At 34.1% G+C, this 24,720-nt stretch overlaps 1 protein-coding gene across 1 annotated transcript in view; it reads right to left on the bottom strand.

Annotated features, from left to right (window-relative positions):
* Positions 1-10,698: 10,698 nt before the first annotated feature.
* LOC115989770 (exocyst complex component SEC6) overlaps positions 10,699-24,720 on the bottom strand; it is a 39,517-nt gene continuing 25,495 nt past the window's right edge. Inside the window, exons 18-25 of the mRNA XM_031113632.1 lie at positions 23,399-23,443; positions 22,662-22,740; positions 13,713-13,782; positions 12,513-12,600; positions 12,314-12,403; positions 12,021-12,137; positions 11,555-11,617; positions 10,699-11,055 (exon numbers count right to left, since the gene is read on the bottom strand). Coding sequence (XP_030969492.1) covers positions 10,924-11,055; positions 11,555-11,617; positions 12,021-12,137; positions 12,314-12,403; positions 12,513-12,600; positions 13,713-13,782; positions 22,662-22,740; positions 23,399-23,443 — 684 coding nt within the window. The 3' untranslated portion in view covers positions 10,699-10,923. The remainder of the gene's footprint in view (positions 11,056-11,554; positions 11,618-12,020; positions 12,138-12,313; positions 12,404-12,512; positions 12,601-13,712; positions 13,783-22,661; positions 22,741-23,398; positions 23,444-24,720) is intronic.

Below are 24,720 nucleotides of genomic sequence, written 5' to 3'. Positions count from 1 at the left end.
AAACAAAGGTTAGAAAAAAAAAAAAAAAAAAACACCTCATGAATCACTTCCTTACGTGTTTACACTCAAGAATATGGATCACTCTCCACTCGTGTTTCACTCAAAATAATATGGCTTTTACCCTCTGATGTTCTCACCACTCTTGCCTTTTTCCACTCGATAATTCTCTTTCAGTTCTTTTGAAACTAAACAAACAACTCAAAATTTCCAGCAACAATTCACCAAGAACTAATCAAGGAATCTCAGATTTGAACGTAAGGAATATGGAAATTTTCATATTAGAATTAGAAGGAATATGGCAGTTTTGGAATTTTGGAAGCACAGAATAGTGAAATTTTTTTTTTTTTTTTTTTTTGTTCGGACTCCTTTCTGTCTTCTTTTTCGAGTCTCTCTCTTTTTTTTTTCTTTTTTTTCTTTTTTTGATCAACAACAAGCTTTTGAGAATAATGAAATAAGATTTCGAAATAACTAAGAGATCTGAGACCAGACCAATAGTTTAGACATCAACAAGACAAACAAAGATTGAACAGATAGGGTAAAGGAAATTCGGCTAAGAAGAGATAAATATGTTAAAGGATAGGCAAACCTGAACTAGAAACCTTGCTCTGATACCAAATGATGTGAACCCCGTCAGGAATAATGAGACCCAACAACGAAAGGGAACCCAAGATCGTTCTATGGACAAATTCAAATGGGAGACCTCAACCCATTGTTTATGACAAACAAGAACCTCGGTATAAGGAAGACGCCACAAACGGTGGTGGAAACTCCGTTTGATAAGTCGAGATGAACGCCACGGGAATTCCCGATAAGTTCTAGTAGTTCTTCAAAGAACCAAAGAGAATAAACCTCACAAGTTTTATCAATAATAGCTGAAAAACGTTTACAAACTTAGATGACTATTTAAGAGCTCCTTAAAACTTGACAGACAAGAAAATATATTCTAAAATAACTCCTAATTGATACCTAACCATATTAGGAATAAAATTTGACCTAAAAAGCATTAAATGCACCTAAAAACAAGGAAATAAATCACCTAAACCTAGAATAACGTTTTTTACATAAACCCAAAATATTTCATGCCAATTCTTAACCTTGACCGGATCCTTCTAGAACTTGAATCAAGGTGACGATTTTTTGTTGCCCACGTGGATCATGCTTAATGAGCCTCCACGAGTTTGCTTGAGCCCATAACTCTTGGATGAGTCCGTTGAGTACATCCTTGAACTTCTTTGCTCGTGCTCTTGTAACCGGCCCAATTGGTACTTGAACGAGATCCTTCGAAGCGGTGCCTTGATCTCCATCATTACTATTATTTTTTATATTAGAAAAAAAATATGAATGTCTATTTCTTTATTTATTAAAAAAATTCTACATGTCTATTTCTTTCTTTATTAAAAAAAAAATGAATGTCTTGGATTCTTGGCATATTGATTGTTTTATTGTACATTTTGCATGTCTATTTCTTTCTTTATTAAAAATAAATAAATAAAATAAAAAAACTGAATGTCTTGGATTCTTGGCATATTTATTGTTTTATTGTACAAGTGACTTTTATGTTTTTTTTTCATTTTTTGTTTGTAGAACTTGCGGGTGATACTGCATTAACATCAATACTAGACATGTCCACACCAACACCTATTGAAGTTGATGATTGAATATTGCTCTTTGCTCTTTGGATAGGAGGTATTGATGATGATATATTGGGTTTTGTTAGTATTTATTTTGACAACATATTGATGTGTGAACTTGACATATTGATATGTGGACTTTTTGCTATTAGACACTAATAGATAGTGGCCTACATATAGATATGGGCTTTTCTTTTGAGCTTTGACAATGGCCTATACATAGACAATATATAATATTAGGCAATAGGCAATGACATACGGCGAATTTATTTTGAGTCTTTGGCCAAATATTAAATATAGACAGTATATGTTGACATTGACATATGGCCAATTTATTTTGAGTCTTTGGCTATAACACTGTTAGGTAGGTATTGACATATGGGCAATATGTGGACGCTGACATATTACTAACGAAGTAATGAAATTTGCACTAGTTATTCTATTTTGGCTTGTACAAGTTATTTTTTAATCTTGTTTGTATTTGATGGGTACCTATAACAAGTTACAGATTAGTTTGAGCACTGGAGCAATTTTTTGCTCTAGATTATTTTTTGGATTTATGAATCTGTGTTGACACTTGACAGGTTGTGCAAATGTATTGTTGACAGGTTATATGGTTATTTTTGGATTTATGAATCTGTGTTGACACTTGACAGGTTGTGCAAATGTATTGTTGACAAGTTATATACTGTTGACAGGTTATTTTTGGATTTTTAAATATGTGATATGTGTATTTTAATGAGAAAAAATAGAAGCTCTAAAGTAGGTTATGATTATGAATCTATGACAGGTTGTGATTTATGAATCTGCTATATGTGTATTTTTGGATTTATGAATCTATAACAGGTTGTGATTTTTTTTTTTTTTTTTTTTTTGGATGAATCTGCTATAATGTGTATTTTTTTTTTTTTTTTTGTTGTTGAGCAAAAGCAGGTTTTGAAAATTGTAAAATGCAAAAGCAGGTTGTGATTTTTTCTTGTTTGTAAAATGCTATATGGATTTGTAAAAAGGCCCAAAAAGGGCCAAAACAAATTCCTAAAAATGGCCAAAATAAAAAAAGGCCCGAATCTGGGCCAAAACTGGTTCCTAAAAAAGGCCTAAAATAGGTTTCTAAAAAAGGCTTAATAACAAAGAGCATAAAAGGCCCAAGAAGGGCCAAAAAACAGCTAGCTTGAATTATGCATTTTTTTTAAAAAGCCCAAACAGAAAATTTTTGGGAAAAAAAAAACCAAAGGCCCAATCGGCCCAAACTCAAGGCACCAAAAACCAACAACCGATCGAAACTAAAACCGATTGAGTTCCAACCATTTCAGTCGGTTTTGGTTGAGAAATTCACAAACCAAAAATTTCAGTTTTGGTTGGCCAGCCCTAAAAAAACGACCAAACCAAATCGATTACAGCCCTACCCAAAACTTTCTTCTTAATCTTTCTTTACTACACCAGAATTTATATCCTTTGTTCTTCTTTCTTTTCCTCTTTCTTTGTTCTTGAATCAGCAGCACCATCTCACACCAACAACCCTTCTTTCTCTCACCAAGATTATATATATACCCCTTTCTCTCACACACTAATAGCCCCTTCTCTCGTGTGCCTTTTCTCTCTCACTGAATCTGTATCTCTTTCTCTAAGAAGAAATCAAACACTTACTAAAGTTTCGGCTTCAGTTGTGGGTAAGCAAATAAGATTATTTTCTTGTTGTGGGTATTTTGATAGTGTAATGGTTTGCTTTAGTTTCCCTTCTATATTCTCTAATTTAATTTTTAGAACTTGGAATTTGTGGTTTTGTGTTACCAATTTGAAAGATTGAAGATATTATGGTCAATTGGATGCCTATTAATGTATTTTAACATGTATAGTATAGGTATAAAAATACCCACATGAAATGAAGGCCGTAAATAAGTATGCTCATCTTTTGGTATGTCTGGATCATAAATAAATTTTGTATGCCTTGGTTTCTGTATGGTTTGGTACATCATGTGTTTGATGAATGTATCTTGTATTTTGGGAACCTTTGTGTGATGGGAATTAAGATTTTCTTGAGTTTGAAAGTTAGGTTGTGATTCATGTATAAGTTTAAATACTTTAGAAAAATTTGTCAGTAATAAGTTTTGATCTTTCATTTAGGTGACAAGAACGAGAACGTGGACACTTGAGCTCCTCTTATTCAAATCTCTCGCGTTTTCTGTTTTCAGGTAAGGGATATGTGACATGTGCGTTCGATAAGTATAAGGATTTTTTAGAAAATTTAATATGCATTAAAACCTTTTAATTAGAGACATTACATAAAAGCATGATTTAAGTAAAGATAGATGTTCATGAGTTGTTGAATCTTATATATATGATAATTTTTAGCATATTGATACTATTACTAATATCACGAACACAATATTTAAGAATGAAGTGGATATGCTATTGTTATAAAATATATGTAAAAGCATAATTATTAGAAAATTTTATTTTTTGGCCATTATAAGTGGTGAGGACTCTGTTATACCCGCCCTTATTGGGAATGGCAAACTTGAGGAGTATGCCAACCAACCCTATGGTTGATGATCTAATCACACCGAAAGGGGTGTGATAGTTTCTGATATGATCCTGGGATTTCCTAGCATTGTGGGGAATGTTAGATGCCTAGTACAATGTACTGGAAGCCTTCCAAAGTTGTGACAGACTTATAATTGGACTAACTAATATGTTATTAATGAGCTATTAAGCTATTTTGAATTTATAAGAAAATTATGATGATAAGAAAAGTATGTTGAATGTGTTATAAGGTTGATGGAAAGTTTATGATAAAGTATTTTATAGTTTACTTAAAGATAAGGTTGCTAAATTATGTTAAAGTTCCTTATTATGTCCTTTTATTATATATGAAAGGAAAATGATGTATTTTCATCTGAAAGTTCATAAGTTATTTTAAGAATAGTATGAATACTATTGAAGACTATTTATAAAAGATGGCATATCCATACAAATACTTGTTTTACATGCATTATTATTAAATGCTCATGAAGCTTAAAACCTTACTGGGCATCACAACTCACCCTATTATATTTAAGTGCACAGGTTCTTTCCTAGAAGCAGCAAGAGTATTAGAGGTGGCAAGGAATCTATGGTTCTCATTTGATAGGATATATAGTTCTTTTGTTATATAGAAGTTTAGTTCTTTTGTTGTATAGGAGGAATCAAGATGTACTTGATCCTTTTGAGCACAAATGTATTTTAGAACCATAGTTTGTTTTGAACCTCGGTTTTATGTCTTTGGGGTTAGGATTGTAAATAAAAGTATTGCTAAACGTTTAGTTATGTAATATTTAGACGAATACCTTAAGTTTCAGCTAAGTTGTAATCTTGCAAAGTTCAAAATGAAATGAAGTTTCAAAGTTTTATGAATTTTGTATATTATGGATTTTATGCAAGGAAAAAAAAAGGAATACGAGAAATGATTTTTGATAAGCACCTTCAGCTTTAGTTGGTTCGTGTTAGTATTGAGTTAAACTTGATATTAACATGCTAGTCATTCTCTAAATTCTAAAGTACAAGTTTGAGCCGTGACACCAGTTGTGCTATAATGTCATTTGTAGTTACATGTATCAAACTATTTGCATATGAATTTCACATCTAATGGATTTGCAATATAAGTACTAATTTGTAAGTGACTTGAAGTATTGTTAACAATAATATTAATGATCAAAAATATGTTAGAAGTAATTTTTACCTTTGGAAAATCGTTGAATACTTATTTGTACGCTATGTTTTTAGAGTAACCTTGTTCTTCTTTATCATTGTTCTTTATTGAAATCTTTAGATAGTATTATAAAATTGGCCATTTTTAGGAGATAGAACTATTTGAAGAATAATAACCTTTGTTCTAATTATAGAACCTATCATATTTGCTTCCCGTATGTTGCACGGTTTTATACATAAATTTATATAATACATAATTTATTTGAGAAACAAAAATTAAATGAATAGTTTGAATTGTAAGAGAGACACTTAGTGTAGATGAAAAAAAAAATGCAAAGCTCTACATATAGATTACAAACCTTTCTTAGGATGCTTGGAATCTTTTTATGACAAATTTTGGAAAAAAAAAATCAAGAAGAAAATTAAATAGAGTTAAAAAAAAAAAAAAAAAATTGAACCATATAGATTGTAAAATTGCATGAGTCTATGACCACTTATTGCCAGGCTTTAAAATAATACTTTTTTTAAAGAGCTATCATTTCCACTTTGATTTTAATACTTTAGTCAAATAAGTTCCATAATTGCCAAAAAAAAAAAAAAAAAAAAAAAAAAACCTATTTTATAATGATGGCCCAAGAGTAAAAATAATCAATGCATAAAAAGATTGATATTGGAAGAATGATGAATTTTTAAAGATTCTGAAATTTGGGAATTAAATTTCCAAAAATTTGCAATTTAAAACCAAAAAAATAAAAGATTAATGAAGAATTTGTTGGGAATAATACTAATAATTAGCAAAAATATATATAAATTAATTTTGCAAACTGATACATAATTCTATGCAAACTGTACATAAATAAGTGCTAATATTCAAAATAAAAATAAAAAGGAAACAACATGAATAAATCCTATTAGAAAAATATTTTCACTTTGTTTAATAAATTATATAAAATAAATCCTATTAACTTAGCTGTAGTGTATTTAAATTATCTAGAAAAATAATGAAACATATACTTTTGAGCCTAATTACATCTAGCAAAATAATAAAGCATTCAAAATATTGAAAGGCAATTTAAGTTCATGTATGCTTGCGTGAGATACGCACCTATCCACTTTGCTGTAGTAACAACGGAAGCCTCATCTTTGAGATAAAGAATCAATGTAATGTTAATAAAAGCTGCCTAAAAGAGTTAAAGATTTAATAAAGATTAAAGAAAAAATTATCAAGTGTAAATAATTATCTCACTAAAATAAGGGGTAAGATTTCTTCCTAGAATTAAATTAAATTGATAATTCCAAATTTAATTTTAAATTGATAATTCTTTTTAAAAAAAAAATACTGAGCAATTGTTAAGTCCAAATTTGATATAATCTTGATAATATTTTAAAATTAAAATTGATAATTCAAGAATACATGTGTAGAACATCTTGATAATTTGATGGAACATAAAAATCAAATTCTAAAATTGTTAAAATTAATCTATTAGTTCTAACCATATTTAATCATTAATTCTAAGACCCTAAGCATATAAATTAGATCAAAGCTAAGAAAATTAGTTTAAACAAAAGGCAACCAATACACAAAACCTAATCAATTTGATAAAAACAAAATACAAAAACAAAGGAGCCTTTAGAAACATAACAATGTTTTCGAATGTTTTGAATTCATTAATTAAAAATCACATGAAGACAAAGAACCAATAGTAACACCAAAGAAAATAAACAAAATGAAATTAATAATAATAATAATAATAAAGAATGCACACCTACGTTGTTATGGGATTTAGGCATTCACATATTGGAGTAAGCTTCACTCCAAAAAGGATATATAAGGTTATATATATTGGTAGTATTCCATTTGATATATAATTTATTTAAATCCTATTGAAATTAAGATATCTAATCAATGTGTTTGTTCTTATCCCATAAAAAGTGGAATTAAAAAAAGGTCATATGAAAAAAAAAAAAAAAAAGGAAGAAGAAGAAGAAGAAGAAGAAGAAGATATCAACATAAAGTAAAATATTGGGGAAAAAAGAATGTGAATGGGTTACTAAGAAATATAAGATAGATTTTTATTTTTTATTTTTAAAGGATGTATAAATTGGTAGAGTCCCATTTGTTATAAAATTTAAATCCTATGAAGCAATAAGGAAATATAGGATATAATTTCTTTTTTAAATGATGAATATGTTGGTAGAGTACATTTGATATAAAATTTAAATCTTATTGAAATTAAAAATGATATATATTTGTTGAGTCTAATTTGGTATAATTATAGAGTATAAATCCTATTGAAATTATAATTTGTAATCAACGTTAATATAAAAAATAAAATAAAATAAAAGAGAAGAGAAAGAAAACGTGATTGATAGTAATAAGGAAATATGATAGAATTTTTTTTTAAGTATCATCAACGTAAAAATTATCAAATTAATGGAGATATATACCATTTTTTGGGATAGATTTATATTAATGGAGTTATTATATTGTTAGGATTATCTAAAAGTTCCCTAATTAGGTGATAAGTTAGGTCTCCTTTAAGTATAGTAGTTGTATGGCCACCAAACAACTAAATTTTTTTTTTTTTAAAGAAATTTTATAAATTTTATGCAATTTGGTGCAGCCACTTGGCACAACCATGACTTCTAAGCCCAACTTTTATTATATAGTATATAATATCGTCAAAGTTAAAAGAGAAAATTTAAAAATTCTCAATTTTGCCCCATGTATTCATCTTGTGTGTGTGTGTGTGTGTAAAGTGAGTTATTGGGTTCTAGATATGAAGAGATTATCCATAACTTTGCTCCACAATCCCTAGAGACCTTGAAATTCTCTCTCTCTCTCTCTCTCTCTCTCTCTCTCTCTAAAGGGAATTTTTTTTACTTTCCTCATGCTTATCTACAAAGGTTGTCCATCTTCCCCTAAAACAAAAACACCAAATATTTCTCTCTTATCTCTTTCAAGTACCAGAGGTCTAAAACACTAAATTTCTACTCCATTTTAAATCACATGTTACTATTGCTAATAAAATAAGAAATAGTCATTGAAATCCAAAACATGTCTCAAATCTTTTTTTTCTTTTTCTTTTTTTTCTTTTTTTAAGATGCAGGCTAAACTACTTCAATTCAAGCACTTCATCTTTCTTTCTTTTTTCTTTTTTTAATCTTTTTCAGTGTTTTTGCATATGCATGGTAATGTGGTTGGCCTCTCTTAACAAAGATGTATGTTTTGTTCATTCAAGTATTGCTGATTGTATTCTGTTGAGGTGGCACTCTTATTCTTTGTTTTTAATGTCGTGGCATTTTTTATTAATTGAGCTGGCAATAGTCGATGACCAGCCTGGCCATACGTGCATTATATGTGTATTTCAAATGTGCACCTAGCAAAGCCCTTAAAAATATATATATATGTAGAGATCCTTTTCTCCCCAATTGGAATGTAGAGATTCATTTACAAACACATTGTGTGCAAGAAAATATATAATTAGATAATTTTCTTCTTTTTTAAAATAAATTCCATGCAAATAATTGAATCAAAGAAGTGCTTGATTTTGGCGCCTTAAAAATTGAATTTTGGATGTAATTTATGAACTATTCCTATTTTAAGATTCTCTTTGACAATTTTGTATGGAAGTTTAGAAGGAACCGATGAATTGGAAGAGTCTATGAAGAATTACTATTAAAACTTTGAGAAAAACATTGTTAAGAGTTGTTTCTTACCAATATTTGAGTAGAATATATATTATGTATTGAGAATAAAAGAAAAGTAGAGTCTACTGGCCTTCTTGTTGAGTTGTAAATCTTTCTTTTTATAAGGTTCAATTCGGTGTTATTCAATCCATGGAAGGGAGGGCTACCCCTATCATGTGTAGCCTATACTAAAACATATTTAAAGAAAGAGTTGCATGCCAATAAATTAAAACCTTCCAAGTCCACCCGTGCTAATTGTGCAATTGTTTACAATGAAAAGCTTGAAATGCTTACCATTCTATAATTTGTTAGGATTTAGGATGGAAAAATATTCTTGACAATGTAATTTGCATTGAGGATGTTATTCTGTGAAACCAAAAAAAAAAAAAAAAAAATTATAGTTTGGAGCTAAATAGAAAATTTCCATTTGAAGAAGCCCTCTCAACCAGAGATTTCACTTATTTGCTGGACCATTTTAAGCAAGAAGCCCCCTTGAGCGAGCTTGTCAAATAGCGTTTTTTAAATAATCAAAGTATATTGAGGAAGCGTGATTTTTCTTATGCAGAGCATTCTTAACCTGTGTGCCCTACATTTATTTCACACTTGCTAAGAGAATTTGTATGCGTGGGAAGAGTTGAGACTTCACGCTATTCTCTGGGAAGAGCAAAGAAGAATTGAGACTGGGGCAAATCATTTTTTACGCTTTAGAGAGTAGAGAGAGCTTTCTACGTTGAACGCATTGTTGCTACTATTTTCATGTCTTCCAATCTTTTGCTTTCAATTTTCAGACGGATGTTCTTAGCTAACAAAAAAGAAACTGTGCAAGGACAAATATAACCTAATCCTTAAATAATCAATACATACATACATACATACATACATACATATATATATATATATATATGGACCAATTAATTACCATTTATTTAATCCAGAAAAAAAAAAAAAAAAAAAAAAAAAAAAAAAAAAACAACCCTTATTACAAACCAAAATAACTTAAAATTGAGTTCAGAAAACTGCATCTAAAAATACAATTTTGCAGTTGTCCATTTATTTTTCAAAATTGGTTTAGAACTGAACTCATTCAATTTTTTCGAACTATTGAATTTCAACTATTGTGCCAAATTACCCAGCTTGAAGTAAAGTCCCGGCTATGACAATGCTTATATTAAAATATTTTCCAACCGATAACATGTTTTCAAGGTTTTGAAAAGTTTTTATTACATGTATAATTATACTCCTAGATTTTTTAATTAGTTAATTTTCCTTGATTTTCCATTGACAAAACACTGCCTTGAAAGACCTTTCTAAAATTGTAAGGAGATGAACAGAAAGAATTTATAGATCAAACAGTTCCCAATAATAACAACAAATCCCAAAAAGGGCGTCTGAGACAGATTATCTGACTATGCTGCCTAGATAAAATACCATATCAGATTAGTCGCTATCTCTGACCAGTTAGCAAAACCAATTGTCAAGTGGATACTTCTCCCTCTTATCGAACCTATATCAGAGAAGGCTACAGGAATCCAGAGATAAAATATACATATTCATCAGCCTTCACAGAGATTCCTAACGTTTTCATGTAAGTTATTAAATAAACTTTATACAACTTAAATTTCATGTACGAGGGAGAGAGAGAGAGAGAGAGAGGGAACAGCATGCACAAGACAGAAAAGACTCTTCACTATTTATAAAATTAAAAATAATACAAATATCACCTTTCGATAAAAGAATAAGATTTACAGCTCTATACAACTAACAGCATTGTCTTTCTGATCCAAAGACTATTCACTATTTATAGAAGCAATCAATACAAATGTGACCTTTCCATCAAAAAGAGATTACGTGTCTATACAGCAACAGTATAGTCTTCCCGATCCAAACACAGGTTACGGGTATCAAAATTGCATTACTAAGTCAGCTTTCGCCATAGATATCCCTTGGAAGCTGATAAGCACTTCACTTTTGGGAAAACAAATCCTGCCTTAGGGGGGTTTCCATCAACAAAAGAATTCTCGTAAATCTCTTTGCACTCTTGTACTACCTGTTTGAAAAAATAACAGAAATATCAAGCCTACAGAGGGCAGAACTCAAGTATTTTCTCCGAAGCAACATTGGGAAACGAAACAAAAGCAAAGAAATTTTAAACTCTGCAACACAAGACAATTATAGCTCCAAGTCACTGTAGGTCAAAATTTCTACAATAGAACTTTGGGTAACTGTACTTCCTAAATTAATGGAGGATGTAAAATGCCCCAAGGTTATATGTTCAACATAAGATATATAGATGGAATACATTCTATTGTGGTTTATACCCATATAACTTAGTAAACTTGGTCCTTGTAACATTTATAAAGCAGTACACATCTCATGAGGCAGTGATTTGCACCATTACTTAGGATCGTCCTGTAAAGTACTATGAAGTAATTTTGGTCTCCATCAGACATCATAATACACCGTAAGGAAACTCATTTCTCATATTTTAGCATCCAACACTACATCTATGATTTAAAGCTGAGAAGAAGAACTAAAACATTGCATACCTCCTTTGCATCCTTCCTTGGTATGCCTTCCCGTAGTCCAACAAGTTTCTCAACAACCTCAGGCTGCAAGAGGAAAATATCGATAATTAATTAATGAAGAATCTGTAATCTTCAGGTACTTTAGAAGAGGTCAAGATTTCTATGCCTTATCTTCTATGGCAGGAAATTAGCATTAACTTAAAAGAGAATAATGAAACACTGACCCAATTGACGGATAAACCATGATTTATAATAATAAAGTAAACCAGAAGATAATTCTAGGAGCACCGTATTGTTTATTAATAATAAGTAGGGGAGAAAATGGATGACATGGTCACTAAATATATAATTTATTTATATTTAGATTACTAAATTATTCTAATAACCTCAAAAGATTAATTGGTTTACTTAAAAGGTGCATTTTGAAATTTCCAGTAACAAAATTGTGATGGAAAACTCAGATTTCTTCATTAATAAAATAGATTACCGGGCAGTCAGGTTGATGTTCAAGAATATTTGTGTAAATGAGCGTGAAGGTATCCAGGCTCTCTGCTGAAGCAAGTTCTCTTAAATCACTCATTATCCTGACTCTGTTTTCAACTTTCTGCAACCCAAGTGAGGAAAATTAGAATAAAGAAGCATTGGAAGAAATTAAAAGATAAATTTAACCAAGAATTAAAATAAATAAATAAAATTCTCTGTGATAGGAATTCACTTCAAAAGATAAGGAGACTTTTCAAAAAACCACCCAAACACTTCCAAAACATATTCAGTACTTACAGAAACAGTCAAATATTCCCTAAAAAAGTCCATAAGAACTTCTTCATCCAGCCTCATCCGTTCTATAGTATCTTCCTTGATATAGTTTCTCTAAAGTCACAAGCATCATTAGGTTCATCATGTTGTAAAATAAAAATAACTATATAAATTACAGGGGAGTACAAACAAAAGCACAGTCTTTTCAATGTGAAATAAAAACCTGTATTAAAAGATGATCAACGTAAACAATCACTGTTTCCTCCAGGCAAGCTTCAATGAATCTCCTAAATGATCTTTCTTCAATGTACCTTAAATACCCAATATAACATGCAAAAATAAATGTCTTATTTTTATGTGAGACACAGCAGTACCATAATCATCATAATACGGTAATACCAAACCAAAGTATAAAAACCTTAATCTGTATTCTGCAACAACAAATTTTGTTAAAAATAAGCCAGAGTTCCAAAAATTGGTGATACTCAAACAATTTTAAGGCAAATTAATAAGTGATTTTTGGGTTAATTTAAAACAAATCGGATAGAAGGAAGACTCAGGCACAAGCATTTTACATGTAGAGTTGGATCAAATCAAACTCTACTTGGGACAAAATCTGATGGAGAGACTAGGCCCCAATATCTTGATGCCTCAATTACATTCAATCAATATAGAAAGACTAGAGTTGGATTAAATCAAACTAAAATAGGGTTTTCATCGTAACGCAAACCTTCAGAAATAGAAGGCATATACTATCACTACTATCTTGGGAAGATAGGAAACTACAGAATATCTTAAGATCAATGCGGTACAACACATATTTAATAACATGAAGTAACTTTTAAACTGGTTTTGTGTGATATTTGGGATCAGCTATTCATTACTCCTGCTGTCAATCAGAGAATTTGGTGGAGACAAAATCAACCTAAATATTATACTCAAGCAAGAACTAGGAGAACTATATCATCCAACATTTCATCCCCTTTTAATTGGTTATCGTACTAAATTTTCTATTTCATTTAAAAATAAAACCAACTAAGTTAACTCCAAGCTTTCTTTTTTATTGAAGACAAAAGAAGGCATGTAGGAAATCCAATCAAATATGTTGTTTAATCTGTATGTTGGTCCCCAACCACCTCAAATGGTTGGCAGTCCCATCTCCATATAAAGTGATGCTCTAGAATAAAACTATTTAGAAGAAACAATTAATTTACAATGCCATCCCAATGCACACAAAACTTATCAAGGATAATTGATGGCCATAAGATAGAAGAAGGGAACAAACTAAAGGCTGTAATCCTGTCCATGTCAAACACTACTTTTAATTGAAAACAATAAAAGTACGCAAATGTATGTTGAACCAACAAAAGCCTGCAGTACTGAAACCTAGAAAAATATTTGTAAGTCAGAGAAGAACACTCACATTTTCACATCTGTAAAATAATCACCAAATGTTGCAACCAGGTACTCCGTAACTTGTCCTTCACACCACTCTGGAACATGCAAAAGGTGAAAACCCAACTCAGATACTAAGACAGTCGTTTAAAGAGAGAGAAAGAAAATCGATGAAGTCATTTCCAACTAAAACAGTTTCATCATTAACAGGTGCACAAATTGCATCAGAAAATCAATGATTGCATGATTTGAAATCACTAATTAATTAACATTGAAGCAATATGTATCAAGTTGTTCCATGGGATATATTGGGCACATTCTCAAAATTGTCAAGTTTTTTTTTTTTTTTTGATAATCCTCAAAATTGTCAAGTTATTGAAACATAACAGACATAAATTTCTTAAGACTTTTAATTTACTGGGACGCTTCCAAATCTTCTGCATGAATACTATGAAAAGCCTGAATCACTTTTTTTCCCCCTACATGCATCCACTGATGGTCTGGTTGTCTCTTGTAAATAATGACATCCATCATGAAATCTTTACTTCAGTGATAGCTTAGCTTATGTTCTAGAGACACTGCATTCTGCCTACCTAATCTATTTTTCCCCTAGACAAACTGAACTTGACCCAATAACAACTTATTCTAATTACATGGGGATGTGCATGTGGACACTTTTGCACAATTCTACACCAATCACAACAATATCTGCTGTTAGGTCCTTAGCAATGTATGGTTTTTTTTTTTCTGTCTCTGTCCACGTCATTTTGGACAATGCATTTGTCCTTTCAATCAGGGAGAAATTTCCTTCAATTTAAGGTGAAAGAAAACTCAGTACGGTTTTTTTTTTTTTTTTTTTTTTTTTTTTTTTTTTGATAAGATATATATTAAAGAAGAACACAGCCCCGTACATAGGAAATGTACTAAGAAGGCAAAAACATCAAGAAACCAAATTACAAAGATCAAACAAAGCAGGAAGAGATAAACAAGAAAAAGAAGGTAAAACTAAGTACCATTCGAGAAGAGTAAGAAAGAAAAAAGACTTAAACTCAAGAATGAACCGTTCACGACCCTCAAAGCTTCTAGCATTCCGCTCCCTCCAAATACACCACATCAAACAGTGAGGCACCATCCTCCAAATAACTATATTACGATGACGCCTGAAGTTGCAAGACCAACAGTCTAACAAATCAACTACCCTTTGCGGCATCACCCAACAAATACCACCCAAGCAAAAAACCATACTCCACATCTCAAAAGCAAAAGGCAGAGAGAAAAGTACAATGGGAAAGAAAGAGAAAAAAGAAAAAAGAAAGGAAAGGATACTAATTACAGAGAGAGCTAAGAAACAAAGGGAGGGAATCACTAGAGGTGAGTCCCAAAGCCCTAGACCAGTCAAACAGAAAGCCACTGAAAGAGGCCCATAACTAGTCATCCGAACTTTCCATGTCCTCAAACGTCCTCCTATTTCGCTCCCTCCAAAGACACCACATCAAGCATAATGGAGCTAAGTTCCAAATGCTAGACACATGCTTTCCAAGCCAATTCCACCAACCAAATAGAGTATCCGCAACCAATCTTGGCAAGACCCAAGAAATCCCAAAAGATCTAAACACCAAACTCCACAACCGATAAGCCTTACCACAATGAAGTAACAAATGATCCACCATCTCCCCATTACAACGGCACGTGATAAACCAGTCAACAAAAACCATCCCTCTACCCCTCAAATTGTCACCTATAAGAATCTTATCCCATACAGTAGTTCACACAAAGAAGGAAACACGCTGAGGAGCCTTAACCTTCCAAACACCTTTCCAAGGAAAAATAATGGGCATAGGGTTTCTCAACTTATTGTAAAACGAACGGATATCAAAATCCCCATTCTTTGTCAACTTCCATCGCATACGATCTCCATTCTCAGTGGGAGGTAGATTTGAACCCAAAGTACGGAGAAATTCATCCACACAATCATTTGGTCTCCAAATAAAATGAACATTCCAGCTTCTCCGTTCCTCTATCCCCAGCCGTTCAAGAGAAGAGGCCACCGATGCCTCTTTATTGGAAGCAGTCCCATACACACTCGGAAATGTCAATTGAAGTGGAGAATCCCCACACCATTGATCTGTCCGGAACTTAACTCTCTCTCCCACCCCTACCACAAAGCGAATATTTTTGCTAAATTCCTCCCACCCCATGCGGATGCTTCTCCACAAGGCACACCCATATACCCCTCTACCTAGCTTGGAAGTCCATCCCCCCATTTTTCCCCAAACTTGAGAGCTACAACTCTTCTCCAAAGCCTTGTCTCCTTAATCCCAAACCGCCATAACCACTTCCCTAGTAAGGCTTTGTTAAAAGTAGTTAACCAATCTGTGATGAAATTTTGTCCTACGAAGGCAGTGGCGATGAACCGTGGTCCTTTTTCCGATGGGTTTCATGCCGGGGACTCACTGGCGACACTAGATAGGGCCGATCTAGCTCCATTCCACACCACGAGGACAGATATAATGTTTGCTTCTCCAATTGAGCTTATGGGTAGCCTTGCGGAGACATCGGCGGAGGCAGAGTGTCCTTATTCTGTTGGGTATAGCACCAATGGGCCTCAGATCACACTGGGTAAGGCAGAAACTGAGGGTGACAAGGCATTAAAAGGTCTTGTGTTATCCAATTACGTTCTGAGTCCACCGAGAGTTGGGATTGAGGAATTGGGTGTTCCGGGTGGAGTTGAAGGTGGTCGGGTTAAGGGTGCTTGTGATATTTAGGGGATAGACACACCCCATCAGACTAACCAGCCGATGTTGGCATTGACTAAGGTCGATGAGGGCCTAAGTGATGTGGATAGCTCTTCCCCCTTGATGACTTTTAATCCTCTAGGGTTGGTTGTAACGGCTGAATTGAATAGTAACACTAAGGTGAAGAGGTTGGATAACACATTGAATGTTTCTAATTGGGTGAAACGTAGACTCCCCGGTTTCAGTAAGATGATGGGGCTTTCTTTGGGCCGACATGACAAGAGGTGTATTATGCTACTACAAAGACTTGAGACGGAGATTGAGGCGGCCAATCTGGTGCACAAGAATGCTGCCCACCGAAAAGCTGTCTCCAAGGACAAAGGGAAGAGGAAGTTGAGGAATTTGATTTCTTCGGTTAATTATGAAGGGAGATAGTTTTCTTTTCTTTGATTGCATTACTGTAGGTTGAAGTAGGGAGTTTACAGTTTCAATGAAGTTGAGAATGGTGTCATGGAATGTTCGAGGTTTGAATGATGCACGGAAACGTTTGGTAGTTAGAAATTTATTACAGGAATGGAATTGTGATGTTGTTTGCCTTCAAGAAACTAAGCTTGCGAGCATGGATAGACAACTGATTTGCAGCTTGTGGAGTTGTCCCTACATAGACTGGGTAGCATTGGATGCAAATCAAACAGCTGGTGGGGTTTTGATGATGTGGGATAGGAGGGCTTTGGAAAAGTTGGAGGTACTGGTGGGTGGCAGGGTCTGGGGAATGGTTTTATTTGGGCATGTTCTGGGGTTTATGGCCCGAATGATAATAATTTGAGAGGGCAAATGTGGGATGAGTTGATGGGAATTTAGCAACTTTGGGAAGTCCCATGGTGTTACGTAGGAGATTTTAACATTGTTCGTTTCCCAAGTAAACGGTTGGGGGGATCACGACTTACCCCAGCTATGGAGAATTTTTCTAAGTTCATTGAGGAGCTTAGCTTGATAGATATGCCATTGAAAGGAGGAAGTTATACATGGTCGAGTGGTTCGGATCAGCCCTCGATGTCTAGGATAGACAGGGTTCTAGTTTCTCATGACTGGGAGGATCACTATCCGGATGTGATCCAACGGGTTTTACCTCGTCCTATTTCAAACCACTTCCCCATATTAGTGGAGGTAGGAAGGATATTAAGAGGGAAAAGTCCTTTTAGGTTCGACAACATGTGGCTAAAGACAGATGGGTTCAAAGATAGGGTTCAATCTTGGTGGAATCGATATTCCTTCTCAGGCACTCCCAGTTTCGTACTTGCCAAGAAGCTGAAGGCATTGAAGGAAGATATTATTCAATGGAACTGGAGTGAGTTTGGAAATGTAGAGCGTCAGAAAAAAAAATTGTTGGGAGGCTTTAAAATTATTGGATGTTAAGGAAGGGGAGCATGGCCTTTCTGAAGTGGAGTTAGGTGAGAGGGCTATGTTGAGATCTCAAATACAGAACCTTCTCTCATTGGAAGAAGTCTCATGAAGACAGAAATCGAGGATGCTTTACATTAAGGAAGGAGATAACAATACCAAATTCTTCCACAAGGTGGCCAATTCTCGGAGAAGGTATAATCATATTAGCATGTTGGAGGTGAATGGGGTTATCTATGAGGACGAATCTAAGATGGCAGACCAAGCGGTACAGTTTTATAAAAACTTGTACAAGGAGTCAGAGGAGTGGAAGCCTTTTGTGGAAGGTTTGGAGTTTGATCAGATAGAGGGGTTAGAGAGGGACTGGCTTGAATGGAGATTTAAACAAGAAGAGGCTCTTTGAGTTCTCAAAGAGTTGGAAGGAGATAAAGCCCCTGGTCCTGATGGTTTCTCTTTGGCTTTCTTTCACCATTGTTGGGGAGTTGTGAAAAGAGATGTCTTAACTGTGTTTGAAGAGTTTTATTTACACAGTAAGTTTGAAAAATCTCTTAATGCTACCTTCATAGCCTTAATCCCTAAGAAGAATGGTGCATTCAATATTCAAGATTTTAGACCTATTAGTTTGGTGGGGAGTGTTTACAAGATTTTGGCCAAGGTGTTGGCTAACCGCCTGAAAGAGGTTTTGGATCAGCTGATATCTGAGTCTCAGAACAGTTTTGTGGGTGGTAGACAGATTCTTGATTCATTCCTCATTGCTAATGAGTGTGTTGATAGTAGGGTGAAGAGTAAGATTCCGGGTATTATTTGTAAATTAGATATTAAGAAAGCCTATGATCATGTGAACTGGGAGGCTTTACTTGATTTGTTGAAGAGAATGGGATTTGGGGTGAGGTGGTATAGGTGGATCCGCACGTGCATATCCATTGTCCAATTCTCAGTCTTGTTTAATGGGTCTCAAGCTGATTTTTTTGGGAGTTCGAGGAGATTGAGACAAGGGGGCCCACTATCTCCCATGTTTCTGGTTATGATGGAGGTCTTCAGTAGGCATGTTGTCTCACTGTGCCGGCCATTACCGGTGGCGCCGATGACTACTCAGCGAGAAAAACATCAGCGCCTTTGACATCCTGAGCATCCGAGGCTGCGTCAGGTGCTTTGGACATCACTGATGCATGGGCTTCCTTATTTAAAAGTCTCAAGTCACCCACAAATAGGCTTACACCCTCTTCCATCCTAGATGGGCCGGTGGGCTCTGGAAAAGGGATCATTGGAAGGCCCACTTGAGTACGATCTTGGTCTAAGCCCACCACAAGTTTGTGAACCCGTGATACACTAGAAGAACCCACCACGTGATCCCTCTTACCCCTTGAAACCCAAATAGAACTCCTCAGACCACCTTTTTTCCATGTCACACTCCTTTTTCCTTCCCCATTCACTTCTATAGTCAAGCTTTTTCCTGTCCAATCTGACTTCCTCAGTTCACGTTTTTTTCCATAAACATGTTCAGTCCAATTTGATTTGAAATTCAACGGAAATCTCCTTTTATTTCCTACCGGATATATCTTTCCAAAATTAAAGTCTTCTTTACTGCACTGAGAACCCACTTCTGTACCTCCTAGAGTCACCAGACCTGTTAAGCTCACCGCCGTTTTGCTCGGCAGGTTTTGCTTCTCCCCCTTATTATCCCCTAACAGCCATTTCCCTTTATCATGGGCGCTTAACCGATAAGGCTGATTTCTGCCCCTTACTTGCACTTAATGCCCACACACCGTGTCGGCAAAAGATTTAAAAGGTTGAACCCTTGATCAATCCTTATGAAGCTGAGCCACAAATTTCAATTGCCCAGTCCCACCATTCACATGGTTTTTAGGTTCCAATATCTTCCTTAACTCTAACCCAAAAACCCTCCAGCCATTCTTTGCTCTACCTACTGGAATAATAATGGACCTCTTAGACCCGCCAACTTTAAATTCAATCAACAGTAGGAACAAGCCAACAGAATTGGAGCTCCATTGGAGGGTGTAGGCTAAATCACCTTCCCTGAACGTATAAAAATACTTTGGACTAAACCCAACGACAATCTGTTCTATACTCTTCATCAACCATTGTGCCACATTCTTACCCATGAAGACCGACTTCATGAAGTACCTACTCCGCTCAAAAATCCTTAAAGAAAAATACCGTCCCCCTTCCTCTACCACCAGTTGAAAAAGTTTGGATTCAATAAAAAAGCAACGAACGCCACCGATAATAAATGACAAATCACTAAGACCACAATCTCTATGGAACCTAAGTAGTTATCAGAAAGCCATTTTTAATGAGAAGAGCACCATGGAAATACCCTTGAGCTTCCAGTTTCTTCTCAGAACCACCTTTCATATGATTAACAAAAAAGCCTACACTTAGTACGCATATTTAGAACTGAGGTATATAAACTTATAAATATGAGGACAATTAAAGGCAATAATACATTTTGGACCACCCAATTGAAGCCTGATACAACATACAGATTGATGCAGCAGAGGCCATTGGACCCATTACACAACCAACTTGTGACTGTCGAAAATATTCAAAGGGTCAGGCTGACTGCAATCAAGCCATAGTGACATTCTAATGTCTGAAAAATCTTAATTGTTGATTGCAAATATATATATATATATATATATTAGATAAGATTGGCAAGAAAAAATATTGACATTTACAAATTAAAATTCTGATTTTTGGCAGCTGTCCACAATCATATAACCTCAATGCGTAAGGGAATAAATTCCCTTTTTTGTTTATTCTCTATTAGGCTATAAGCCTCTGTAAATTAAGAGTATAAAAAAGCTAAAGTTTGACAAACATGCAAAGATAGCATAGTTCCACCATTTAGGTATCAAATCCCAATCACTTATTATGAGATGTTTTAATGCTCTGTACCAAAAAAAAAAAAAAAAAAAAAAAAAAAAAAAAGCCAGGTCATGTGAACTGTAGCAACTCATTGCTTTTCTGGTCCTACCAGTGTTTTAAATGGTTCAGACCAAATTCAATTCAGAATAAAAATTGGAGGTTAAATATGGGAGGTATAAAGAGAAAACACAAAAGTAAAAGACTAAAGATCTAAAATTTAAAGGATTTAAAATTCCAAGAAAGACGAAGAACAAGATCTCTCAATTGTCCTCATCGAATCGAAAAACCACCTCAGATGTATTGAGTTAAAATATTGGTCATATCTAGTCCCATCAAAGGTCCTAACCTTGCTCTCCCTCCAAATACTTTACATAAGGCATAGAGGTGTAGGAATCCAAAATGATGCTACTCTGATACATACTAACATTCCAATTACCCAACCACTGTGTTTGTACTAACAACTCTACAAATCCCAAACAAAGAGAATACTTATGACCATAGAACAAAGTGGTTCACTGTGTCCCCTCATTTTACACAAGCAGCACTAGTCAGTTATAATCTTGCTATTCTTCCTGAGATTATCGACTGTCAATATTTTACCATGTGTTGCTGTCCAAACTAAAAGAGCCACCTTTTGCAGGCTTTTGCCTTCCAAATGGAGTTCTAGGGACAATTAACCTGCCCCTCTTCTATTTCATTTTCCTCTTCTTCTTTTTCTTCTTTTTTTTTTTTTTTTTTGAGCTAGTAACCTACACTTCATGGGGCATGGCCCCAGCTGATTGTGTTAACACTTGACAGTAGCTTTCTATCTGATTCATCCCCACTCCAATTAACTCAGCCACATAAAGCAAATCAAAGAGATGTTGAACAGATTCAAGAATGCAGTCCAATAATGCCCATGAATATGCTGGATTCCAATGTGAATCATCATTAGAAAAACGCATATGACATGCTATGGTTACATCTCAATTGTCTGTCTATTGTAATTTCTAACAATCCCAGAAATAAGAGTATCTAAGATCTCCGCACCATAAATCATAAGTTGGGTAAAAACAGAATTATTGCCATCCCTAAAATTAAACCTGATAAAAAGTGGAACTTTCCCTAAACCAATCTAATATTTTTTTAAATTTCAGTCAATGTGTTCCCTTAACTTATTTTCTTCATTTTTTTAAACTTTTTTATTTGTTTTAGTGCATCCCTAACCTCAACAGTTTACCACTTACAACAATCCTCCCCATATTTTTCCCTTAACGCCCAAACCTCTTGAAGAAAATTGAGAGCAAGTCATCTCCCGATTCACAGAATGATACATCACCTTATCCCTTTATCTGTTCAACAAAAAAAAAAAAAAGCCATTTTTGAGATTCTCCAACATAAAGTAGGTAAGTAAACCAACCCAATTGAGGTCTCTTCCTGACTAGCACATGATACCCAAGTGTCTAATCACCTCTACAGGGGCACATTTCTTAACAAGCAAATCAATATACGACCTCCTTTATTCCACCTTTTAAGATGTAGCTTCAGCCCCTTGAGCTTCCCACCTAAAACAGTAATGGAATCCTTTTGAAACTAAAAACCAAACCATTGTTGCATGCTATCCAAAAGTCCTTCTGAATTTAGTCACATGGTTTGGAACCTAAAAGGCCTTTCCCTTGATGCATACCACCCACCACCCTTCCCCCCCCCCCCCCCCCACCCAAAAAAAAAAAAAAAAGAATCCAAAATAATTGGAGAGTGGTCTACCATGAACGTACCCCAGCCTCATCTAGCTATATCATCATTAGGACAATGAACACATGGAAAATATCAAACAAAGCTGATCTCCATTGTATGACAGACAAGTAATGGTAAAAACTACTTGACCTTTCTAATAAAGCTTAATAGTAAGTCCCACTTCTGGATCTTCAGATATGGTAAAATAGGAACCACAAATGGTAAAAATAATTTACCTTTCTGATAAAGGTTTACAAGTAACTCCTGCACTCCTGGATCTTCAAATATTACACTAACTGTTTGCTGAACAGCTTCCTATCATCAACGCAGAATTTAAATATTAGTTCTGAAGATCTATTTCAAACACATTAAGCCATCAGGATATACAATGTATGCTAGTATATCATGAACAGCACATATAACAACTTTATGGAGCATGAAAAAATACACAATTTTGTAAAATATTAACTACAAAACAATTATGGTTGCATTTCAAATCTAGTCTGGTGGCCAAGTACAAGGCCATGGCACATATGTCATGTGAGCTTATGTGATTAAGTACCTTATCACAGAATTAGGTTTGATGTGCAATTGCCTATAGCTATGGATCTTTACCTCGGGAATATCTTTTCAGTTATTCCTATTCAGCTCAAGCCCACGGGGGCAGCTTTGGTTCAACCCCCCGCCCTCCCACACACACACACACATATAGGTGCATTGTCATCTTGTTTGAGAAAAGAGTGGAAAGTGGTGTAATTCCCAACCATATGTGATGAGATATATTGTAAGGGATAACATAAATTTTAAGCTTTATGATGAAGTACAATTCACATGGAAGTCTAATGATAAAGCATTTAAATATATCATGCAGTAATAGAATTACAAAGATATACCATGTAGGGCATGATCCATGCGAAATTAGAAGGAAAATACACCAAAAAATATATAATAAAACCTTCAAATGTGATCATACCTTTGCAAACTCTAGGAAACCCTTGCAGGTGTCTTCAAAATTAACCTATATATGAAAAAAGGAAAAAGGCTTTGCATTTATTTTACAATAACATTTAAAAATTACATCAATACAAAAAGATAAGAAAGGCCAAACAAGAAAGTCAACCGGGGGGGGGGGGGGGGGGGGAGTAGAAGATCTTTATAAAGGAGCTCAAGTCAACTACAAAAATAAAAGGAAGAAATAAATAAATAAATACACTAGCTGTCATTCTTTTTTGATAGGAAACGCTAGCTACTGTAAAATAGACTAGTTGTCATTCCTTATCAAATTGATTATGTAGATGGATTTTAAATGTTAGATAACAGATTATTGGTGTACCTTTTGTTATGCCCCAATGTTAGGATTGTTCCCTTTGTTGCACTTTTTTAATAAAAATTCTTACATATTAAAAAAAATTGTTAATTTTTTTGTTGGCAAGGAATGCATATTCGTCGTCCAGTAGCAAAAACCATCTTTTATATTGGTATCGCAGTAGCACTTTGGTTGGGTATCAGAGCAATATTACCAATTGATAAACCCTTAACTTTAGTCTTTTTTAAATTAATTCAATTATGAAATAAAATATCGCAACATGTGTATCTAGGGAATAGTGGCTGCGAAGTGAATTCTCCTTAGATACATCTATGCAATTAAATTTTGGATCTATTCTAAGTACATGGATTATGCTAAAGATTCAAAACCCTTTTTTTTTCCTTAATTTTTTTATAAGAAATAGAAATGGTCCAATTTAGAGCATCACCCTACTCTGCCTTATGTGAACAATTTGGACAGAGAAACAACTGTACTTTCAATGGCACTAATTATCTAATTCTGAGCATAAATCCATATAAATTTGTGAGAGTGGTCGAATGTAATTGGCGATGTCTCTTCTCTATCTCTTGTAGCTTTTCTTGATGATATTCAATTCTAATTATTTAAAACCCTTAGTAGAACATCTACACTTAGGCTGCTCATCTTTCTAATCAAACTTCCACACTACCTTTTTTTTTTTTTTTTATAGGAAAACTTCCACACTACCTATATTAAGAAAGCATGTACATATTTTTTTTTTTTTTATTATTATTGGTAATCTGCACAAGCACCTAGTGGATTTTCAACCCATGACCTCACCCTCCATCTCATTATTATAAGAGAAGGACGTGCCAATTGAGCTATAATTCATTGCCCATACATACATACATACATACATATAAATAAATGTGTGCGTGTGGATGTGGGTGGCTTTGAAGTAATGACTATTGGTTTTGTGTAATTTGAACTTAAATTATGGGACTAGAATG

The sequence above is a fragment of the Quercus lobata genome, chromosome 5, assembly GCF_001633185.2.
Source record: "Quercus lobata isolate SW786 chromosome 5, ValleyOak3.0 Primary Assembly, whole genome shotgun sequence".
In the NCBI taxonomy this organism is placed as follows: Eukaryota; Viridiplantae; Streptophyta; class Magnoliopsida; order Fagales; family Fagaceae; genus Quercus; species Quercus lobata.
The sequence above is the reverse complement of the archived record's forward strand: the minus strand, read 5'-3'. Positions and strand labels throughout refer to the sequence as shown.